This window comes from Pseudoliparis swirei, chromosome 24 (assembly GCF_029220125.1).
Source record: "Pseudoliparis swirei isolate HS2019 ecotype Mariana Trench chromosome 24, NWPU_hadal_v1, whole genome shotgun sequence".
Classification (NCBI taxonomy): domain Eukaryota; kingdom Metazoa; phylum Chordata; class Actinopteri; order Perciformes; family Liparidae; genus Pseudoliparis; species Pseudoliparis swirei.
This window is the reverse complement of record NC_079411.1, coordinates 2,421,558-2,445,863: the sequence shown is the minus strand read 5'-3', so window position 1 is coordinate 2,445,863 and position 24,306 is coordinate 2,421,558. Positions and strand designations below refer to the sequence as shown.

At 46.1% G+C, this 24,306-nt stretch overlaps 2 protein-coding genes across 2 annotated transcripts; one reads left to right on the top strand and one right to left on the bottom strand.

The window, feature by feature from the left end:
- Nucleotides 1-126: 126 nt before the first annotated feature.
- Nucleotides 127-7,510, bottom strand: lgalsla (lectin, galactoside-binding-like a). The gene is made up of 5 exons (XM_056408438.1): nt 7,281-7,510; nt 5,851-5,928; nt 5,645-5,733; nt 4,924-5,104; nt 127-737 (listed from the first exon to the last, which is right to left on the bottom strand). The coding sequence occupies exons 1-5, from the start codon at nt 7,416-7,418 to the stop codon at nt 594-596; spliced, it is 630 nt and encodes a 209-aa protein (XP_056264413.1). The 5' UTR covers nt 7,419-7,510; the 3' UTR covers nt 127-593.
- Nucleotides 7,511-13,482: 5,972 nt separating this feature from the next.
- On the top strand, nt 13,483-22,962 carry LOC130189551 (E3 ubiquitin-protein ligase pellino homolog 1-like). Its single transcript, XM_056408412.1, has 7 exons — nt 13,483-13,642; nt 17,544-17,723; nt 20,669-20,798; nt 20,922-21,023; nt 21,746-21,943; nt 22,039-22,227; nt 22,329-22,962. The coding sequence occupies exons 2-7, from the start codon at nt 17,638-17,640 to the stop codon at nt 22,905-22,907; spliced, it is 1,284 nt and encodes a 427-aa protein (XP_056264387.1). The 5' UTR covers nt 13,483-13,642; nt 17,544-17,637; the 3' UTR covers nt 22,908-22,962.
- The last annotated feature ends 1,344 nt before the right edge of the window (nt 22,963-24,306 follow it).

Below are 24,306 nucleotides of genomic sequence, written 5' to 3'. Positions count from 1 at the left end.
CATAGCATTATATTTTAATAAAATATACATTTACACATCAGACCACACTATATGTTAAGCATTTTTTTATAGAATTCATTTATTCTGAAAAACGTACTAAGATAAATAAAAGACGTGAATCATGAATAAAGAAATAGTGGTTTATTTCTCATACAGTTGTTCCTGTACTTTTAATGTGTTTTGAGGTAGTCGCCCTTTATTTACTATTACAAATATTCCATAAATATTCAAACCGTTGCACCAGCGGCCTTCAGGTAACTCTCTACGTGTCGGCTTCATATTTACAGTCGTGGTGGAACATCTGTTGGCATAAAATAACAACGACAATAAAGCTAATTAAGGGCCGATCAGATCCCAAAAATGGGATTTTCGAAATATTCTGTGATCTTTTTTTGCTGAATGTTTCAAAACGTTCACAAAAGACAGTTCCCACCCAGAGTGAGTGTCTCTCTCCCTCTCTCTCTCTCTCCACGTCGATCATCTGAATCCCAAACATCCAGAGGGACCACAGAGCGGGTCGCCGCAAGCGTGCGGGTCCCCCCCCCGTAAAGGGTCGTGACCCCAGAACCCTGCGGCTCCCGGAGGTCGTGACCTCAGGCCAGCTTGGTGACGGTGACGCCGCCTCTGATCCACAGCGTGTCGATGTCGCCGAGCGCCGTCAGCCGGTGCTGGAAGTCGAACAGCTTCTGGCCGTCCACGAGCACTCGGAACCGACTGGGTTCACAGTGGATCTCCATCTGGGAGAGAGAGACGTCATGTGACACCCGTGTGACGCCCGTGTGACGCCCGTGTGACACCCGTGTGACGCCCGTGTGACACCCGTGTGACGCCCGTGTGACACCCATGTGACACCTGTGACACCCATGTGACGCCCATGTGACACCCGTGTGACGCCCATGTGACGCCCGTGTGACACCCGTGTGACACCCGTGTGACACCCATGTGACACCCATGTGAAACCCATGTGACACCCATGTGACACCCATGTGACACCCGTGTGACACCTGTGTGACACCTGTGACACCCATGTGACACCTGTGACGCCCATGTGACACCCGTGTGACACCTGTGTGACACCTGTGACACCCGTGTGACACCTGTGACGCCCATGTGACACCCGTGTGACACCTGTGACACCCATGTGACACCTGTGACACCCATGTGACACCCGTGTGACACCCATGTGACACCCATGTGACACCTGTGACACCCATGTGACACCCATGTGACACCCATGTGACACCCATGTGACACCCATGTGACACCTGTGACACCCATGTGACACCCATGTGACACCTGTGACACCCATGTGACACCTGTGACACCCATGTGACACCCATGTGACACCTGTGACACCCATGTGACACCCATGTGACACCTGTGACACCCATGTGACACCCGTGTGACACCCATGTGACACCTGTGACACCCATGTGACACCCATGTGACACCTGTGACACCCATGTGACACCCATGTGACACCCATGTGACACCCATGTGACACCTGTGACACCCATGTGACACCTGTGACACCCATGTGACACCCATGTGACACCTGTGACACCCATGTGACACCTGTGACACCCATGTGACACCCATGTGACACCTGTGACACCCATGTGACACCCATGTGACACCTGTGACACCCATGTGACACCCATGTGACACCCATGTGACACCCGTGTGACACCCATGTGACACCCATGTGACACCTGTGACACCCATGTGACACCCATGTGACACCCGTGTGACACCTGTGACACCCATGTGACACCCGTGTGACACCCGTGTGACACCCATGTGACACCCATGTGACACCCATGTGACACCTGTGACACCCATGTGACACCCATGTGACACCCATGTGACACCCATGTGACACCTGTGACACCCATGTGACGCCCGTGTGACACCTGTGACACCCGTGTGACACCTGTGGTGACACCCATGTGACACCCATGTGACACCCATGTGACACCCATGTGACACCTGTGACACCATGTGACACCCATGTGACACCCATGTGACACCTGTGACACCCATGTGACACCTGTGACGCCCATGTGACACCCATGTGACACCCATGTGACACCTGTGACACCCATGTGACACCTGTGACACCCATGTGACACCTGTGACACCCATGTGACACCCATGTGACGCCCGTGTGACACCCATGTGACACCAGTGTGACACCTGTGACACCCATGTGACACCTGTGTGACACCCATGTGACACCCATGTGACATCTATGTGACACCCATGTGACACCTGTGACACCCATGTGACACCTGTGACGCCCATGTGACACCCATGTGACACCCATGTGACACCTGTGACACCCGTGTGACACCCATGTGACACCTGTGACACCCATGTGATGTGACACCCATGTGACACCCGTGTGACACCTGTGACGCCCATGTGACACCCATGTGACACCCGTGTGACACCTGTGACGCCCATGTGACACCCATGTGACACCCGTGTGACACCTGTGACACCCATGACACCCATGTGACACCTGTGACACCCATGTGACACCTGTGACACCCATGTGACACCCATGTGACGCCCATGTGACACCCGTGTGACACCTGTGACACCCGTGTGACACCCATGTGACACCTGTGACACCCATGTGACACCCATGTGACACCTGTGACACCCATGTGACACCCATGTGACACCTGTGACACCCATGTGACACCCATGTGACACCTGTGACACCTGTGACACCCATGTGACACCCATGTGACACCCATGTGACACCCATGTGACACCCATGTGACACCCATGTGACACCCATGTGACACCCATGTGACACCCGTGTGACACCTGTGACACCCATGTGACACCCATGTGACACCCATGTGACACCCGTGTGACACCCATGTGACACCCATGTGACACCCGTGTGACACCCATGTGACACCCATGTGACACCCATGTGACACCTGTGACACCCATGTGACACCCATGTGACACCTGTGACACCTGTGACACCCATGTGACACCTGTGACACCCATGTGACGCCCGTGTGACACCCATGTGACACCTGTGACACCCATGTGACACCCATGTGACACCCGTGTGACACCCATGTGACACCCATGTGACACCCATGTGACACCCGTGTGACACCCATGTGACACCTGTGACACCCATGTGACACCCATGTGACACCCATGTGACACCTGTGACGCCCATGTGACACCCATGTGACACCCATGTGACACCCATGTGACACCCATGTGACACCTGTGACACCCATGTGACACCCGTGTGACACCCATGTGACACCAGTGTGACACCCATGTGACACCCATGTGACACCCATGTGACACCCATGTGACACCTGTGACACCCATGTGACACCTGTGACACCCATGTGACACCCATGTGACACCCATGTGACACCTGTGACACCCATGTGACACCTGTGACACCCATGTGATACCCTTGTGACGCCCATGTGACACCCGTGTGACACCCGTGTGACACCCATGTGACACCCATGTGACACCCATGTGACACCTGTGACACCCATGTGACACCCATGTGACACCTGTGACACCCATGTGACACCCATGTGACACCCATGTGACACCTGTGACACCCATGTGACACCCATGTGACACCCATGTGACACCCATGTGACACCCATGTGACACCTGTGACACCCATGTGACACCTGTGACACCCATGTGACACCCATGTGACACCCATGTGACACCTGTGACACCCATGTGACACCTGTGACACCCATGTGACACCCATGTGACACCCATGTGACACCCATGTGACACCCATGTGACGCCCGTGTGACACCCATGTGACACCAGTGTGACACCTGTGACACCCATGTGACACCCATGTGACACCCATGTGACACCCATGTGACACCCATGTGACACCCATGTGACACCCATGTGACACCTGTGACACCCATGTGACACCCATGTGACACCCATGTGACACCCATGTGACACCTGTGACACCCATGTGACACCCATGTGACACCCATGTGACACCCATGTGACACCTGTGACACCCATGTGACACCCATGTGACACCTGTGACACCCATGTGACACCCATGTGACACCTGTGACACCCATGTGACACCCATGTGACACCCATGTGACACCTGTGACACCCATGTGACACCCATGTGACACCCATGTGACACCCGTGTGACACCCATGTGACACCTGTGACACCCATGTGACACCCATGTGACACCCATGTGACACCTGTGACGCCCATGTGACACCCATGTGACACCTGTGACACCCATGTGACACCCATGTGACACCTGTGACACCCATGTGACACCCATGTGACACCATGTGACACCCATGTGACACCCATGTGACACCCATGTGACACCCATGTGACACCCATGTGACACCCATGTGACACCTGTGACGCCCATGTGACACCCATGTGACACCCATGTGACACCTGTGATGCCCATGTGACACCCATGTGACACCCATGTGACACCCGTGTGACACCCATGTGACGCCCATGTGACGCCCGTGTGACACCCATGTGACACCCATGTGACACCCATGTGACGCCCGGGTGACGCCTCTCTCTCTACCTACGTCTACCTCTGCATCTCTGTAGAGGTAGACGTCTGTCTATGTCTCTCTACCTCTCTCTCCCTCTACACCTCTCTCTACCTCTCTCTCCCTCTACACCTCTCTCTACCTCTTTCTACCTCTACCTCTCTACACCTCTTTCTCTACCTCTCTCTACCTCTACCTCTCTACACCTCTCTCTACCTCTCTCTACCTCTACCTCTCTACACCTCTCTCTACCTCTACCTCTCTATACCTCTCTCTCTACCTCTACCTCTCTCTCTCTCTCTCTACCTCTCTACACCTCTCTCTCTACCTCTCTCTCTCTCTCTACCTTGAACGGCTGGTCCGTGATGAAGGGGAAGAAGGGCACGGCCCGGTCGGCGTCCCCCCAGGCTCCGGCCACGCAGGCCCTGCGCAGGACTTGTCGGTCCTCGAATCGAACGCAGAGCTCCAGGGCCACGTCGGGGGGCGGCTCCTCGGATCCGGGGCCACACGTCAGGGCGATGTAGAACCTAAAAAAGGGACGGTTACCATGACAACGGAGTTCTGACTCCAGGGGAACAAACGCAGAACTAAACATCGTATTATTCTGAAGTAAAAGTATACCACGGTGTAAAAATACAGAATTAAAGTAAGCATACACATTAAAATGTAATTTAAAGTACTTATTATGCGATAAGCCCATTTAATATTAATAATAAATATATAATAATATTTTTAATAATATCAACAATTATAATATTTGTTATCAATCCCTTTTTTTCTTATTTTTAACTGTGTGAAATTTGACTTTTGTGATAAAATATTGAGTAAAATGAAGGCAAACATGTTGAATCTGATGTAAACACCATGATGTCACTACATCAGAACCGTGAAGCCCACCAGGAGAGATCCTCGTCTCACAGGTTCTGGTGTGAGACGAGGATCATTAACGTGGCGTCATGAAGTTAATTATTCATGAACTCGTGAATGTTCAGAAAACGATGGCTGGATTACGTTGATCCTGAGAGATTATCAAGAGAGTTCTGAAGCAGTGATGAAGGTGTGTTTACCTGTCAGGACTCGAGTCCACAACACACACCACCAGAACCTTCTTTCCCGGATGCATCCCACCTGTGATGGGACCTCTGAAAGGAACCGCCTGCACACACACACAACCACACAGACACACACACACACACACACATCATTATTCTGTATCTAATCGGACTGGTTTGGGGGAAAACATCTCGAGAATCCAGGTAAACTATTTAAATACCAGATCTCTCTCCACCTGTCCGTCAGGAGGATGGACGCTCGGTTTATTTCTGTCGCTCCTCTGGGGAACAACCCATTTCTGAAAGGGAAGAAAACATTATTTTAATTCAGTTTAGTTTATTTGAAATCACGTGATTGTTGATCACGTTGTTGTTGGCTTGTGTGTGTGTGTGTGTGTGTGGGGGGGGCATCAACATCGTGAGCATCTATTTTTTTAGAGAAGTAGCCAATTGTTTTTGAGCAATGACAACTCATGTAGAATGGTTCTTTAGCTTCATATTTTTTTCATAGAATATTATACATTTCTGTTTTTAACATTATTAAATGTTAAATAATCGGATTATTTTAGTTTTACATAGAGCCACATTTACATATTTACATATTTAATTTGTATACAACTGGGTAGATTTAGTAGTAGCCTATAGCATCATGAGCATAATGTGTGTTTTAACTAGTGGAAAATACATTAAGTGCAGTTACAATTACACTATTTCCCTCTGAGATGTAGTAGGTAGATATTATAAAACAAAAAATTAAATACTTAAGTGTAGTATAAGTATTTAAAATTAATTTTCTTCTTTTCGGTTACTTTTCAACTTATTTTTATTCATTTTGAACATCCTAATTAAATGTAGTGAACCACTTCAAATCATTATTTGTACTATCAACTATTCATGTTTTTACATTAAAAGTTAAATTATATAACATATGCATAACCTTTATTATTATTACTACATTATAATTGACAGAAGTCAAAACAACACAGACCTCGCGCACCCTGTGACAAGCACGTGCTGCGTCAAGTCAGAATACAACAGGAAGTAGAATGAATCCAGGTTTGACCTTCAGAATAAAAGCAGTTGATGTGTATAGTTACTGCTGCTGGGTAGTTTTTTGATTAAAAAAACAGTGTTATCTTTACCAATAAGACATCACTATATAAGTATTTTAAATGTTTTATTATTAACTTGTAAATTAAGTTATCACATAAATGTAGTGCAGTAAAAAAAATCCTTCTAAAATGTTGTAAAGTAGTTAGAAATAGAAATGATTAAATACTAGCACCATCAAATTCTCCTCTAATAAAGTACTCAAGTAAATGTAGTTCAATACACCAACAAGTAGCAAGTAAACAAGTTCCCACTGAACCCCTTTGACTGTTTCTATAGATATTTAAAAGATAATCTGTGCTTTTATTTTGTTAATTCCGACCGGAAGTTGTATTGGTTCTCCTCTAGCCAGCTTCACGCCAGTCAGAGGAACAGGTTCTACTTTAAAGTCACCTGAGAACCACAGCACAGACACCAAGAAGAGTCACTCTGACGGCCCCCCGGTCCCACCGACCGGTTCCCTCTCCGCCGAGGCGCTCGTGCGTATATCGTCCCCCCCACTCACCTGCTTCCGGTTTTGCTCAGGTGTGTTCAGACTCACCTTCCTGCCGCGCGCCGGCGCTCTGCGTGTTTCCGCCATGTTGAACCCGAGGAAACACAAAAGCGAGCTGCGGGTCCGGTGTGTCCGCCTCCCGACGTCTCCTGTGGACTGTGACGTAACAACCTCAACCTGCCTCATCACACACACCCCCACGCACACGCACGCGCACTAATCAGCTGCCACATGCCTCAGGTCGACAACGAGCTCTTTGTGAGGCTGCAGGCGAAACCCCAACTATTTGATCTTTGATGTTTTCGTTGCAAAAAGTTGCTTTTATGACTTCTAATGATGCCAGAAATCCAGCTTAATGCAGGACGGTTGATTATATGTGTGTTAAAATGTACACTAGTAGTATTGAGCAGTTAGATATATCATTTCATAAACCTATTTCACTACATATATTATTTTATTTAATCAATTTCTGGTGAGCTGACTTACTTTATCATGTTTTATTTATTTCTGTTTGGTTGACACTGGTTTGTCAATGACGTAAAATCTGGATTTTTGTTCAGATTCCAGGAAAAATAGTAAAAATAACTATAACGGATTATCTTAAAATATAGTAAAAGTAAACAGATCAAAGTAAACAGATTTATATGTAGCTGTGAATCTGCAAATGGAGAGCAGAACAACACGTCAACAAGTTCCCTGTTTGGGTGTTTATGTGGGCTTTGTTGACGATAAATACCTGTGAGGCGAGACTACTGACTACTTGGATCCTGCTAAGTATCTTCTTTAAACTAGTTTTATCTGCTAAAGTTACTGTTGTATTTGTCGTTTAAAGCTGCTAGATTGTTAGTTTGTCCTGTTTTAAGGAGTTGTTTTGGTAGAGAGGTGTGTCCTGTGTTCCGACACCTGAATCTTCACTGATTGGACGAGCGATCATCACCTGGTTTCTATTGAGTGTCATTTGAATACCAAAAGCCAAGGGGTGGTGTCAATGCGGCTGGAGGTAATTGGCACTAACTTGGGCTCATAACCGGATGGGGTTTTTCGCGTCAGCTGTAGCGTCAGCGTGACTCGGAGGACAAAGACATAGGAGTCTTCCGTTGGAGTCAAGACTCGGAGGACAAAGACATAGGAGTCTTCCGTTGGAGTCTTCGGGGGTGGATGAGTCTTTTCCCCATTTTGCGAATATGTGTGTCTTTTCCATACCTGTGCGTATCTCTACTCGTAGTTACTATAGGACTCGTTCATTCATGTACCGGAACCCCTCCTCTGTTATCCTTCCTACCCGTTCTACTCGCACCTTGTCACAGGAGGCCTCTGGAACTGTCAGTCAGCCAACCGCAAGGCCGGTTTCATCTCTTTGCCATGGAGCAGTCGCTTGACTTCCTGGCTCTCACTGAGACCTGGATCACAGCAGACAACACGTCTACCCCGGCTGCTCTCTCCTCGGCCTTCTCCTTCAGCCACACACCCAGACCCTCTGGTCGGGGTGGAGCTACAGGTTTACTCATCTCACCCACATGGTGTTTCTCTCCCTACCCGCTTCCACTCTTTATCCCACTGACTTTTGAGTTCCATGCTGTGACGGTTACTCATCCGGTTCAACTTCACATTGTTGTTCTCTACCGTCCCCCTGGTTCTTTGGGAGATTTCTTGGAAGAGCTAGACGCCCTCCTATCGAACTTCGCGGAACACGGCCCCCCGCTCATCCTTCTGGGTGACTTTAACATCCAGACAGAGAAGTCATGTGATCTCTTACTCTTACTGTCTTCCTTTAACCTCTCACTCAGTCCCTCCCCTCCCACTCACAAAGCCGGCAACCACCTTGACTACATTTTCACTAGAAGCTGCTCTACCTCTAACCTCACTGTAACTCCTCTCCATGTCTCTGACCACTTCTTCATCTCTTACTCTCTCTCGCTCTCTGGTACTGACAACCCACCCATATCTACAGACTCTGCACCTGTACGCCGCAACATTCGCACCCTCTGTCCCTCCTCCCTGGCCTCCTCTGTCCTATCTGCTCTCCCCTCAACTAGCTGCTTCTCACTCATGCAGCCTAACTCTGCCACAGACACTCTCCTCTCTTCCCTGTCTTCATCTCTTGATTCTCTTTGTCCTTTTAAGACACGACCGGTTCGGAAATCCTCTCCGGCTCCGTGGTTGTCGGACTCGGTGCGCGCCGAGAGAGCCACCCTGCGAGCGACGGAAAGGAAATGGCGCAAATCGAATCAAGCGGAAGACCTGCTCTTCTATCAATCTCTTCTCTCTTCTTTCTCTGCCTCTATCTCTGCAGCCAAAAGCTCTTTCTACCTGACCAAAATTCAGTCTTCCTTCTCTAACCCCAAAAAACTCTTCTCTATCTTTTCCAACCTCCTTGATCCCCCCTGTCCCCCTCCTCCTTCCACCCTTTTGCCGAGCCACTTTGTCGACTATGTTACAAACAAGATAGACGACATCCGCTCCTCCTTTACTAATCCATCTTCTATCACCTCACCAACACTAACTTCTTCATCCCCCTCTCTTTCCTCTTTCACCCCCTTGTCTCCCAATCAAGTTCTTAGCTTGGTGACCTCCGCTCGACCGACTACCTGCGCCCTTGACACCGTCCCGTCTCCCATTCTCCAGGCTATTGCTCCTGATCTTCTGTCCTTTCTCACCCATCTTATTAACAGCTCCCTCTCAACTGGCTGTTTCCCTAACTCTCTGAAGGAGGCGAGAGTCAACCCTCTCCTGAAGAAACCCACGCTCGACCCGTCTGAAGTCAGCAACTACAGACCGGTCTCTCTTCTTCCTTTTCTCTCCAAAACTCTGGAGCGAGCTATCTTGAGCCAAGTGTCCTCATATCTCCACAGCAACAACCTTCTTGACCCTCACCAGTCTGGTTTCAAGGCGGGCCTCTCAACAGAGACTGCCCTCCTTGCTGTCTCTGAGCAGCTTCACACTGCTAGAGCAGCCTCTCTCTCCTCTGTCCTTATCCTTCACACTGCTAGAGCAGCCTCTCTCTCCTCTGTCCTTATCCTTCTAGACCTTTCTGCAGCATTCGACACCGTGGACCACCAGATCCTTATCTCTTCTCTTCAGGAACTGGGGATCTCAGGCACTGCACTCGCTCTTTTCTCTTCCGACCGCACTTACCGGGTAACTTGGAGAGGATCTGTGTCTGATCCTTGTCCTCTCACTACTGGGGTTCCTCAAGGCTCCGTCCTGGGTCCCCTCCTCTTCCTCTCACTACTGGGGTTCCTCAAGGCTCCGTCCTGGGTCCCCTCCTCTTCCTCTCACTACTGGGGTTCCTCAAGGCTCCTGGGTCCCTCTCCTCTTCTCTCTGTACAAATTCTCTCGGCTCTGTCATTCGCATGGCTTCTCCTACCATAGCTATGCCGATGACACCCAACTGATCTTCTCTTCCACCGTCCGAAACACAGGTGGCGGCGAATCTCTGCCTGTCTGACTGACATCTCTCAGTGGATGTCTGCTCACCACCTGAAGATCAACCCTGACAAGACTGAGCTACTATTCCTTCCAGGGAAAGGCTCCCCCACCCATGACCTGACTACCACCTTCACCAGCTCTGTGTTGGCCCCTACCCTGACTGCCAGGAACCTCGGGGTGACACTAGACAGTCAACTCTCCCTGACGGCCAACATCACTGCGACAGCGCGTTCCTGTAGGTACATGCTGCACAACATCAGGAGAACACGGCCTCTTCTTACTCAGAAGGCGGCACAGGTTCTGGTCCAGGCTCTGGTCATTTCACGCCTTGACTACTGCAACTCCCTCCTGGCTGGTCTACCTGCTAAGGCCATCCGACCTCTGCAGCTCATCCAGAATGCAGCAGCTCGACTGGTCTTCAGTCTCCCGAAATTCACCCACACCACTCCGCTCCTCCGCTCTCTTCACTGGTTACCGGTGGCTGCCCGCATCCGCTTCAAAACACTGGTTCTGGCGTACCGTGCTCTGAACGGATCGGGCCCCGTCTACATCTGGGATATGGTCACACCGTACACCTCATCACGTTCGCTCCGCTCGGCAACAGCCGACCGACTTGTGACTCCTGCACCTCGAGCTCATCACTCTACATCCAGACTGTTTGCTGTCCTGGCTCCTCAGTGGTGGAACGAGCTCCCCACTGACATCAGAACAGCAGAAAGTCTCTACATCTTCCGTCGGAGACTGAAAACACACCTTTTCCGACTATATCTGGATTAAAACACAGATTTGCACTTCAGTGGCACTTAAATATCACTTACTTATGGTACTTTTGTGGTTCGACTATGTTGAGGAAATGTTACTTCCTGTATTCTTGTTGTTCTTAGTTTGTACTCTAGGTTGAAATGCACTTATTGTAAGTCGCTTTGGATAAAAGCGTCTGCTAAATGACATGTAATGTAATGTAAAAAAAAAGAATATCACTAGACTTGTGCTTTAAAGAGTGATGAAGATGAGCCTCCACAGGAATGAAACTCATGTAAAATAAATGTACACTTGAGAGGTAGAAATCAACTCACCTCACAGGTCAGAAGCTGCTTCTCCCATTTATTTACAGAAAGCCGACTGCATGGTCGCCACTTTCCACGAGGAGAGCAACAGAATGGGAGGAAGCAGGACATGAGGTCAAAAGGAAAGGGCCAAGGGAGGGAGGAGGAAACGACAGAGAAAGACTGGAAAGTGAAAAACAAAATCCATTTAAATCCTTTCAAATATGTAATGGTATTTTATTTGATGCTCGCTGGCCGAGTCACTGCCCGGTTGGACAAATACACCCAAAACACAAATACACCACAAACACACCAGTGTTGTGCATTTTATCATGGAAGCACAAAGAAAAATACTTTTGCTTTTTAACAATTAAATAAAAACATAAATAAACAAACTCATAGAAAGTGCTTCAGTTTTTTAATATAATACACTTTATTAATCCTATTAATCCTTTTTTCTCTTCATTTAACCCCCACCATCCCTTAGTTATTTGAGCAGTGGGCTGCGAGCGCCCGAACTGGGGTCATCAAGTTTGTGCCTGCTCACGACACTGACTTGCAAATGGGGGGAGAGCGGGGATCGAACCCACAACCCTGCGGTTGCAGGACGGCCCTCTTACCCCACTGAGCTAAAGCCGCCCCTTTAAAAAGTACAGTATAAAATATGTTTATATAAAAACATTCCCATCAAAACGTTTTGGGGTTTTCTTTACTTAAAAGAGCTCTTTAATTTATTCTGACCAATGATGAGACTGGACATTAAATATGTGTTTATACTGAGATATTATATATGTATGTATTTATACATACATATATAAAATACAGTATATGTTTTATAAAATCCCTATATATATATTATATTATTGCCCTCGATGGACTGGCGGCCTGTCCAGGGTGTCCCCCGCCTTCGCCCTATGTCAGCTGGGATCGGCTCCAGCGCCCCCGCGACCCTAATGAGGATAAGCGGTATTGATGATGGATGGATGGATATATTATAAAATCTCTATATATTTTATAAAATCCCTATATATATATTATAAAATCTCTATATATTTTATAAAATCCCTATATATATATTATAAAATCTCTATATATTTTATAAAATCTATGTATAATATATAAAATGTGTATACATATATGTTATATAAAATGTATTTATATATGAAATGTGTATATATATATATATAAATATAAAATAATTTAAAAAAACTTTAACTTGTATTTATTTCAAACAGATTAAAGCCCTCAATGTGTTTTGTGTGGCTGATAAACAGTAGTTCCCCTCGCCTGTCAGTAGATGCCGCTCTAGTTACGCGCAGCAAGGATCTTACAGTCTATTTATTTCATAAACAAAAGACTCCTAACGGTTCTTTTATTGACAGAAAAACAGTAAAACAACATCCAACATGACATTTAATGAGTGGAATACAGAGAGAGAGAGAGAGAGAGAGAGACCATGGTGAGAATCAGATATACAAAAACACTTAACTATTCTCTTAAATGAGGGACGAAACAGACATTTTGACATCTGCTAAACACTTTTTTTGTCCTTTTTATGGAGTTTTATTATTATTATAATCACAATGAAAACATTACAACTATATCCATAAATACTCTCTCACCATCAACTGTTTCCTGCTTTAATTAAGTTGGGCATTTAGATTTAGAAAATGTTGCGCAATGAATTTACTCGTTTTACTTTGAAATCCCAACCGGAAGTATGTCTAGGAGAACAGATACGGAAGCCGGAAGCTCGGTGATTTTTTTTTGTCTGCTCAATTTAACGGAGTCCGGTGCAGCTGAAAACTCGTTAGAACTACCGGTTGGACACCGAACTACCGTTTCTGCTCGGAGACAGTTGACACCGCGGACCACCGGGAACGGGACGCTTCACCCGGGAGACTGAAACGGTTTTTGCGCGAGCGGTTTACTTTGGTGAGTTTTTTTTTTTTATCCGTTAAAAAAAGGAGTTTAAAATTTTCATTTTTCTCTGACGTCACCAACTGCTAAATGTGCCAAAAATAACGAGCTCGTTAACGTCAGAGGACGTTTATCGTCTAACTTTATATATTCATAAATATATATATTTAAATATTTATATACGCTATTTTTAAATCTAAAATGTCCCTAAATAGTCATACATGGCAAATTGTTTTAATTAATAAAAATTAAAAAAAATCTTTAATATCCAAAAACGTTCACGCCATGTTGTTTTTAATCTGCTTTTAATACTTGGGTAATTTGTGTACAATTGTATTTATGTAACGTATCATGATACTATCCACAAGTATCACTTAGTTAAATATTCCATTAGTAAAAAACATGAATAAAATCAAAACATGACAGTAATTATACTGCTTTAAAGTATTGCTTTACGTTCTTCATTGTCTCCTTTAAGTGGCACAATACTATGTTTATTTACAATGTGTGTGGTGCTAAATTCAGATTGTACTGTAAGTATACACATACTACTCCAGTGTGTTATCATCTTTAAATACTCATATACTCTATAATCTTTCTATATGTTTGTGATTTTCCACGACAGATTTTATTTTTAGGTTGGCTTTTTCTTCCCAGGTGATTTTAAATATATCCACATGTACTTTTTGTTTGTGATCATGCATGTAGCGTGTTGGGCCGAGGCTTCCAGGCCGCCCAGCTGGCCTCTTTTGTGCGTCCGGCCACACAAACTTGATTACTATGCACCGTCCCAACGGGGAGCATCTGTCCCCACAGACGCTGCTTTTGTTCCCCCGCCATAAACTTTGAAAGTTTTGCCCCCTTTTGTTCAGCCTGTTGACGCGTCGACACACGTCGACCTACGACCCGGAGAGAGATCGGAGGGGGGGATCAAACGAGAAGAGGGTGGAGAGAAGTGATGGGAGATGAGGTGGAAATCACAAAATCAACACTTGTTTTAGTTTTTTCATGCAGGATAAAATGTGTAAAATACTCACTTTTTTAATGAAATAAAACATCCAGCCGTCGTGGCTGATGTGCACATTTCTCTGGACGTCATCTGCTAAGAAAAAAACAAATAATCCCAATTGTCGGATGTGTCGATATTTGCGCGTCTTATCAGCTGGTTAACAGTTTCTAAAGGGAACAACGAGGCAGTTATCCAAAATGTGAATTATATATCACACGATAATCAACGTTAAACGCAACTCGTTGTGTTTCCACAGATCTGCTTTTAGGGTGAGATCAGATCATTTAATTTGGACAAATACAATTATTATGATAATGATTTATATATAAAGTTTCTATGTGATGATATTGAACTACCCCCCCCCCCCGGATCAGTGTTAAGTTATTTAGAGTCTTTTTATTTGGCTCTTGTATAATATCAAGACCTCTTTAAATGAGAAATGTCTACAACTTTAATTATAATGATGTCATTAGGATATTTATCTTGAGTCGATCCTCCGGCGCCGCTTTACGTAACTTATCTTTTTAATTCACAGATGGACGAGTCTTAATCTGGTTAAACGCGTCTTAATTCAGAGTTTTGACTTGCTCTGTTTACATGGAGCTGTGATGGGACCGCACTGCTGCCCTAATCGGCCCTTAATGGAATCATTGGTGCACACTGATGGTATTGTCCGTATGACCTCCCTCCAACCAACACACACACACACACTCACACTCACACTCCTCTGCCGTTTGACAGGCACTGCCACCTCACAGCCTTTATCTCTGTCTGTTGCCATGCAGAACTGGGTTAGTTGTGTGTGTGTGTTGTGTTTACCAGGAGGTATTTCCTCTTCGGGGCTGGTTTTAGTTTTGTTAAGATCTAAATGAGTCCAGACTTGATTTCTGTTTACTTTGAGCAGTAAATTTGACACAAACTCAACTTAACGGGAGAGAGAGAGAGAGAAAGAAAGAGAGAGAGAAAATATGCAAATTCAGAAGTCTTGTTGTTCCCGTCAGTCGACTTGGAGCCGTAATATTCAAAGCGGCGGCTCTGCAGGTGCCCGGGGCCTTTTGAATCTGCTGAATCTGGCATCGTGACACAAAGTAATCAACCAATGAGAACAGCTGGCGGAGGGGGAGGGGCTAATGCTGTTGTCAAGCTGTTGTTAAACTGTCAAGCGACGTCAGCTGTGCCTCCGGAACCGAAGAGTCACGACGACAACAATGGAGACGATTCTGACTCCAGAGTTGTTGTTGTTGTTGTTGTTGTTGTTGCACCTACAGGGTGTTGAACACAACACTGACTGATCTGCAAAGGCCACAAGTCGTCCAGTGATCTGATTGGTCAGGAGTCCCTGCTCCAGCTCACAGGCCTCAGTGAGACCTGTGTGTTTACATTATATTGCGTCATCATTAACTCTGCGTTGTATTGAGGAAAATGTTCCTTAATTTTTTTGTTTTTAGATTTTTTTTTTCACAACATAAAGTATAAATTATACCCGATATCGACCTTTTGGGATCAATGTTTCTCAAACTGCAGTCAAAACTCTTTTGTTGATCAGAAACCGTGAGATCCGAGGCTCAAGCGAGGGATGAAATCGGCAACGTGTGATTCACCCCCCCCCCCATGTGTGTGTGTGTGTGTGTGGGGGGGGGGGGGGTCAAAGGGAGTCCACAAAGGAGCGGTTGTTGTGGAGGAGTGAAGTCACTTTAGAAGTCGTCCTCTTCATCTGGTGTCCAGTCACAGGCGGTGAATGGGTCTCTGTCCTCCTGCAGTTCACTGGGGGAGGGTGTGTGTGTGTGTGTGTGTGTGTGTGTGGCATCTATAAATGTCTTTTAAACGCAACCAAAGATATTGTGATAACTTTCCCGTGACGCAGACGCCAGGTGATGCTCCAGTGTCTTAATCCTTAATCCTAAACCTTTGAAAGAAAGTCGCCGCCTGTGTTGCATCATCAAATCCTCTCAGCCGACGCATGATGTCATCGATCAATCGTCAGAGCGGGTCGACTCGCGGCGATCGGTTATCCGTAATCGACTCGTAGGCGAATGCTCCACAGCGCCTCTAGTGGTCAGAAACGGGATAGCTTCTTTAAATAAGTGGCCTTTACTCCAACAGAGCTGCGTCTGTGAATAATAATGTTATGAACTGTAAACTCCAGTAAACCCTCAACGATAAACAAAGCTGCTTTAGATATATAGATACTTAAAATACCTTACGGACAGAATTAAAGCATATTGAAGTGCATGGCGGCTGTTCCTCAGCACACAGGGATGCAGAATGAAGATGATGATAATAATCTTCACGCTCTTCATCGCACCACATCCTGACCTCGGACACTAATGGATGTTTTCGCCCTCAAAGCCGTTCTGGTTTCCCGTCCCTTTGATCTCAAGGAAGCTACAGACTTCAGACTCCGATCTGGATTTTAATCTCGTAAATGCAACTTAAAAAATGGCATTTCACAACCTGCTGACGTGAACTTTTAAAACGCGCCGCGCAGGCGTGAAAAACATTCGGCCGAGTTTCTTTCTTTTTTTTTTTTTGTGGTCCCAACTCGCCACAAAAAAATATGATAAATATGAGAATTTGATGCAAAGCGTCCAGAGAGAGAGAGGACGGGGACATTGTGGACGGCACAAAAGGCCGAGCGAGTCGCCCCCGTCGCGGACGCACACACAACAACAACAACAACGACCCCACTCAGTGCGGCAGTGAAGTCACGCATTGACTCCCACGATTGGCTCCGCCCCCAAACCCCCAGCCCCCATACAAAGACAGTGGGTGTATTGTGTGTTGAAGCCTTTGTGTGTGTGTGTGTGTGTGTGTGTTGTTCACACTCCTGCCGAAGGGTTTTTAAGTGAAATATCCAAAGTTCCGATACAGTCGTGACCCTGAAGGCGTGTGGTTGTGCGTCTGCAGGTGTGTGCACCAGCGCTGATGGAGGCGCTCTGAGGCTGACGGTGAAAGTCCTCCTCCTCTTCCTCCTCCTCCTCTTCCCGTGAAGGCCGCCCAGATGTTTTCTGTTGGTCAGGAAAGCATCTCCACCTCCCCCGCCTCCACCAAAGGACCGGTGAAATATGGAGAGCTCATCGTGCTCGGGTAAGAAGCCTCCGGGGTGCTCTGGGCTCGTTGTTTTGGGCCCTTCACCTCCTCCCGGAGCTCCTTTTCATTCTCTGAAGGACGACGTCTGTGTTTCAGAGACGCGTCACACTTTTCAGGTATAACGAGAACTCTCCGAGCCGATGGGCCGCGGCGGCTTTATTTGCGTTCGTCAGGAAACGTTTCAGTTTTTAACCGTTTATCTTTTCATTTATTTTGGGTGAAGCTCATCTCGGTCGCCACGACAACCATCAATACAGAATCGGCTTCGCATTCACAAGTCAGCAGGATTTAGTTTACGCCTTTTCTTAAATGTCCAGAGTTTTATTTTAAAGCCGTTGGAGAGGAGGAGGGGGAGAAGAAGAAGTAGAAGGATAGGAAGAAGAAGGAGGAGAAGGGTAGAAGGAGGAGAAGAAGGGGAATGAATAGGAGAAGGAGGAGAAAAATGAGAAGAAGAAGGAGGGGGGAGGAGGAGGAGAGGAAGGGGGGGGAGGAGGAGGGAGGGAAGGAGGAAGAAGAAGAAGTTGTTCCACTGCAGGCTGACTGTTAGACGAGCTCGAACATGTCACATGCAGAGAAACCAGAGTGACCTTCAGAGTGACCTTAGTGTGACCTTCAGAGTGACCTTCAGAGTGACCTTAGTGTGACCTTCAGAGTGACCTTCACAGCCCCCCCCCCGGGGGCATATCATCGGCTCCACATGTGAAACCCAACGGGTTTGTGAAAACAGAGGCATGTTCATAGGGAGGAGGAGGAGGTGGTGGTCTACACTTTATCTGAAAAAGCAGGAAGTTGTCATTATCCAGCCAAAGAATGTCTCCTCTCTCTCTCTCTGCACCCCGCCTGTTGACGTGACCCGCCTGGCTCTGAAGATAACCACCGGCCTTTTCTAAAGCGACATTAATCTTCACCACGATGTGCTTTTTGCTTTTCTTTTACTTTCTTTGTCAGATCCAGACGAGAATAAATGTCCCCCGAATAAACGCTGCATAGTTCAGGTCCAAGAGCTTCACCACGAGCTTCCGGCTTTCCTCTCCCACGCGAAGCTTCCTGTCGCCGGGGAGAGAAACGCCTGGGAACACGGAGGGGGCGTGTTTAGCCTAGCTTAGCATAGCTTAGCATAGTTTAGCATAAAGGAAGTGGAGGGAAACTGCTTGATACTCTCGGTTTTGGTTACTTTACTTGGACTCCTTAAAGATGAAACTCCGTATTTATGAACCAACTCCATATTTTCGGCAGACATTACTCTCGATTTATCACGTTAAGTTTTAAAGACTGAAAAGACATTTGTACTTTAAATGAATCCGTTTTATTAGCCGAGTTTGGAACACGTGGAATTTGACTTTTTGTTATTTCATTGGTCTCAGAAGAAGACATGACGGCCGAGACCAAAGACAACAAACTGGTGAAAAGATTAATACAAAAATTCCACAAATAAATGAAGAATATTTGAAAAGAAATAGATATACTGAAAATATATTAGAAAAAAGCTCCAGTGACATTAATATAATATTAAATGGGTGAATATGTTCAGGTTTAGATTTATAATGATAATGTGGATTTAATCTGTAAAATCAGAATCCATAATGTAAGTAGGTGGATTTTTTTTTTTGATGTTACATTTTTATAAAGTTTTATTTGACTGGAATGAATAAAAGAGGCGAATTCAATGAGAGACTCAAAACAAGTCTTTTGAGGACCTGACTCGTGGGAGGCTCGTCGGTCTTCACTCAGACTCGGGGCTTTGTGCCTCCTCCACTAAGTCGTGTTTGTTGACTGTGCTCGGCGTGGTTCAGCCTGACCCCGGCTCAGCGCGAGTGAGGCTCCACCGCAGTAAAGAATGCAGCTTCCTGACGGACCGGCGGCCTTTCACCGGACACAAGGGAGCTCCTGTGGAGCCCAGAGTCTGCACTGCTTTTGTTTGCTTTTGTGTTATTGAGTCCAGAACTGAAATAAATCTGTCTGGGAGCCTCGAACGTCACACTGTAGCATCACATGATGTATCGGGCTTCTGCTTGAATTATGGGATGGAAATATGTGCATTCATCTACACATTTATACATATGTATTTTTTAGATGTATTTATTTATTTATCTATCTATTTATTTATATATAAATGTATATATAAAATATATATTTATATGAGTATGTATATATGTATTTATATATATTTATATACATATTTATATATGTATTTATATGTTTATTTATATATAAACATATATTTATACATATGTGAAAATATATTTATCTATATTAATATGAATATATATTTTTATATGAATATATATTTATATATATATTAGTGCTGTGAAAAATAATGCGTTAACGCGTTATGATTAAATTACAGGATTAATTAGTTCATTTTTTTAACGCATTTAACGCATGCGCAGAATGAGCTTCCAATCCGTCTGTTGTTGGTCGTCTCTAACCAGCAGCGTGTCATTCTGTCTCTACGTGTCGCGTTAACACGACTCCGATCTCCGTCTCGCGCGCCGCAGAGCTCCGATTCTGCGTGTGCGCGTACATCGGGACGGAAAAGCACACTGGTGAGCAAGTTATGTGCACCCGTGTATAAATGTATATATCCGTCTTTTGTCATAAATCTTCATGTTCTCACAAAAATATTCCGAGAATATCGGTAATATGTGATTAATCATGATTAATCCACAGAAACCTGTGATTAAGATGATTACAATTTGTAATCGTTTCACAGCCCTAATATATATATGAATATATATTTATGCATATATATTTATTTATTTATAACATATATTTATATATATATATATATATAATAAAAGCAATAATGTGTATGTATATATATAATATATATACATACATTATTCATAATAATCTCTAAATATCTGTGCTGTATTCTGTATCTGTGTTTGCAGAACCCCTGCGTGGCTCTTCTGACCTTTTCCCCCTCGCGGTGTGTTCAGGTGCAACGGCTCGCTGCCCGACGGCGACAAGGGGAGGAAGAAGAGCCGCTTCGCTCTGTGTCGCCGGAACAAGGCCAACGGCGTGAAGGCGAGCACTGTCCACCCGTCCTGCACGCCGCAGGCCGCCAAGGTGAGCAGACCTCCAATGTCCCGGAAGAAACATCAGAGTGTGAAGTGTGTGTGAAGTGTGTGTGTGTGTGTGTGAGACAGTCCACGCCGTGTAACCGTGTGTCTCCTGTGTGTTTCTCTGAAGGCCGTCAGCAACAAGGAGCAGCACAGCATCTCATACACTCTGTCCCGGGCACAGACGGTGGTGGTGGAGTACAACCAAGACGACCACACGGACATGTTCCAGGTCGGTGTGAGACCACGACCTGCCGGCTTAAAGGGCCAGCGACCAGTTTATAGGGCCAAAAGACGGGTTAAAGGGCCAGTGGCCGGCTTAAAGGGCCAGCGACCGGCTTAAAGGGCCAGCGACCGGTTTAAAGGGCCAGCGACCGGTCTAAAGGACCAGTCGTCGGGACTGTGTCTCGCTGTTGACATTTTCAATTGTAGTATTTTGGTCAAAGTAAAAGACCGACGTCTCCAACTCTCAGCAACTCACACCAAAATAATCTAGTGATAAACAGTTTGACTGGTAAGGGAGGAAAAATATGTACTTGTAATTTTTGGATGAACCGTCCTTTTTAAAGTTTGAGATAGTTTTAGGTTTCACTATAAAGGCTTTATTTTCTTCAACTTGCCTTTTCTCCCTCCTCAGTGAACTTCTTCACAGCGATGACAAATAGCCTTTTGATGTTTTTATCTTGTTTTGTTTTGTGTTTTTTGACCACCACACATTTCTGCGTCTGGGTTTTTTGCCGCTCGGTAGAATTTCCTGTCAGCAATAAGAAAACCACAACTGAGGAAGTTGGAAACGGAAATGAGAATCAACAAAGCGGCAAACAAATTGCTTTGATTAAAAACTCCAGAAACTCTCCATTCGAAAAAAAAAGAGAAGAAAACAGATAGTAGTGACGTCATCATAGTTTCGCTCTGAAAGCTCGTTTCATACAACGCCATTGTCTCCGTCCGCAGATCGGCCGCTCCACAGAGACTCCCATCGACTTCGTGGTGACGGACACGCTGCCCGGGGGCCACGCCCACGCCGACGGCCAAGCGGCCCAGAGCACCATCTCCCGCTTCGCCTGCCGCATCATCTGCCAAAGGGATCCTCCCTACGGCGCCAAGATCTACGCCGCGGGCTTCGACTCCTCCAAGAACATCTTCCTCGGGGTAGGCGGCGCGGGAACCGGTCAATGGATGGATGGTGGGTGGATGGGTGGATGGATGGATGGGTGATATTTAATCGGTCTGGACGTCTCTCGCAGGAGAAAGCCGCCAAGTGGCGGACGCAGGACGGTCAGATGGACGGACTGACCACCAACGGCGTGCTGGTGATGAACCCGCGCCACGGCTTCAGCCAGGGCTCCAGGCCCGGCCTGTGGAGGGAGATGTCCGTCTGCGGCGACGTCTTCACGCTGCGGGAAACCAGGTCGTCTCCGCAGAGGGGCAAGATGGTAGTCTCTCTCTCTAACGCCCACGTGGCGGCGGCTTTCGGTGAACCTTCGCCGTCCGTCATCAGAAGAGATGAATCCGGTTCTCATCTTCTCTCCTCCAGGTGGAGCCCGAGTCCAACGAGCTGGTGGACGGCTCCCTCGTGGACCTCTGCGGCGCCACCTTGCTGTGGCGGACGGCGGAGGGCCTGGCGCACACGCCCACCGTCAAACACCTGGAGGCGCTGCGGCAGGAGCTGAACGCCGGGCGGCCGCAGTGCCCCGTGGGCCTCAACACGCTGGCGTTCCCCAGCCTGCGGCGCAAGGACGTGGTGGACGAGCGGCGGCCCTGGGCCTACCTGCGCTGCGGCCACGTGCACGGCTACCACGGCTGGGGCGGCCGCCGCCACCCCGAGGTGGAGGCGGCGTGCCCGGAGCGGGAGTGCCCCATGTGCCGGACGCGGGGCCCCTACAAGCCGCTGTGGCTGGGCTGCGAGGCGGGCTTCTGCGTGGACGCCGAGCCGCCGACGCACGCCTTCGTGCCCTGCGGCCACGTCGGCTCGGAGAAGACGACGGCCTTCTGGAGCCGCATCCCGCTGCCGCGCGGCACGCACACCTTCCACGCCGCGTGCCCGTTCTGCATCGAGCCGCTGGGCGCCGAGGCCGGCTGCGTCCGACTCATCTTCCAGAGCCCGCTGGACTAGAAGGACCATAGACTTACTCAAGAATATGTATATATATATAAATATATATATGAAGAATAAATATATATATATACATATTTGTATATATTTATAAATATATGTATGTATATATATGTATATATCTATCTATATATATATTTTAATATATATTTTTGTATATATATAATATATTTGTTATATATAGGTATGTATATATATATATACATATGTATGTATATATACATATATGTTATTTATGTATGTGTGTATATATATATATATGTACACATACACATATATACATCAGGGTGGATTTGATTCCATAACTTAATTTTATATATCTTAATTTAACTTAATGTAGACGTGTTGTGTCGTACGTGTTCCCCTCGGACACATGTGCTGCCAGATGTTGGATTTGCTCTCCATGTTTTTTATTATTTATTCCCTCTTCTTCAGGAATGTGTTTTGTAACTCGATGCTGAACTCGACCGTCTCTCGCGGCCTTGAACTGGATTTCACTGGGACTCCACTTCCTGTTTTTTAAAGGCAGAATATTTATGCAGAAAACTGTAAAAAAAGACAAAAGGAAGACTGAAACTTTCGGGATCCAGTGAATGCAGAGAAACTGTTTTATGACTTTAATACAAGCTTTTTATTATCATGACTTTACACTCGTATTTTATTTTGAAAAAAACCATTGTACGGGGCTGTCACAGGATCGGATGTTCTTGTTCTTAAGTGCTCTTAAAGGTAAACTTTCTGTATTTATATTTGCACATGAAAAACAAGCTTTACATGTATAAGACAAAAGAGGAATCCATACAATAATATAAATGCCGACCAATACTAAAATATCAATATCTTTAACCTTTTGCACAATATCTCTCAGGTGACTTTTCTGACCTTTCCTCCAGCGCCACCATGAGGCCAAAACCTCCCACTTTTATGTCAGGAATGTTTAAAATTCATTCTATTACTTCCTCCAAATTTCACCGATCATGTTCCTGATCTCTTTTCCTTATGTTTTGATAAAATGCCATCGTTAAAAGTTAAATTGTTCAGCTTTTACCATCAGTTGACCGTTACATAGTTTTTGGTGGCGGACACGGATTCGTTTCTGGTGTTTTTCTCGATGAACAGTGACCGTTTTATGCTGTTGTTTACTTAAATGCTAATAAATACATCCTCAAAGTATCAGAAAATGTCCAAAAAATAGAGACTCGCAGAATATATTTACAGACTTTCCTTTACAACAAAGTTCACAAACGACTGGAAAATAATTTTTAAGTTTAGTTGACGAAATAAATCTTTCATTTTGGTGGCTTTTACATTTTTCTTAGATGTGTTAAACTCAATTCAATAAATCAAACAACCGTCAGAGGTTTTAGTCATCAGTTCACCAGCAGAAAGGATTATTTTA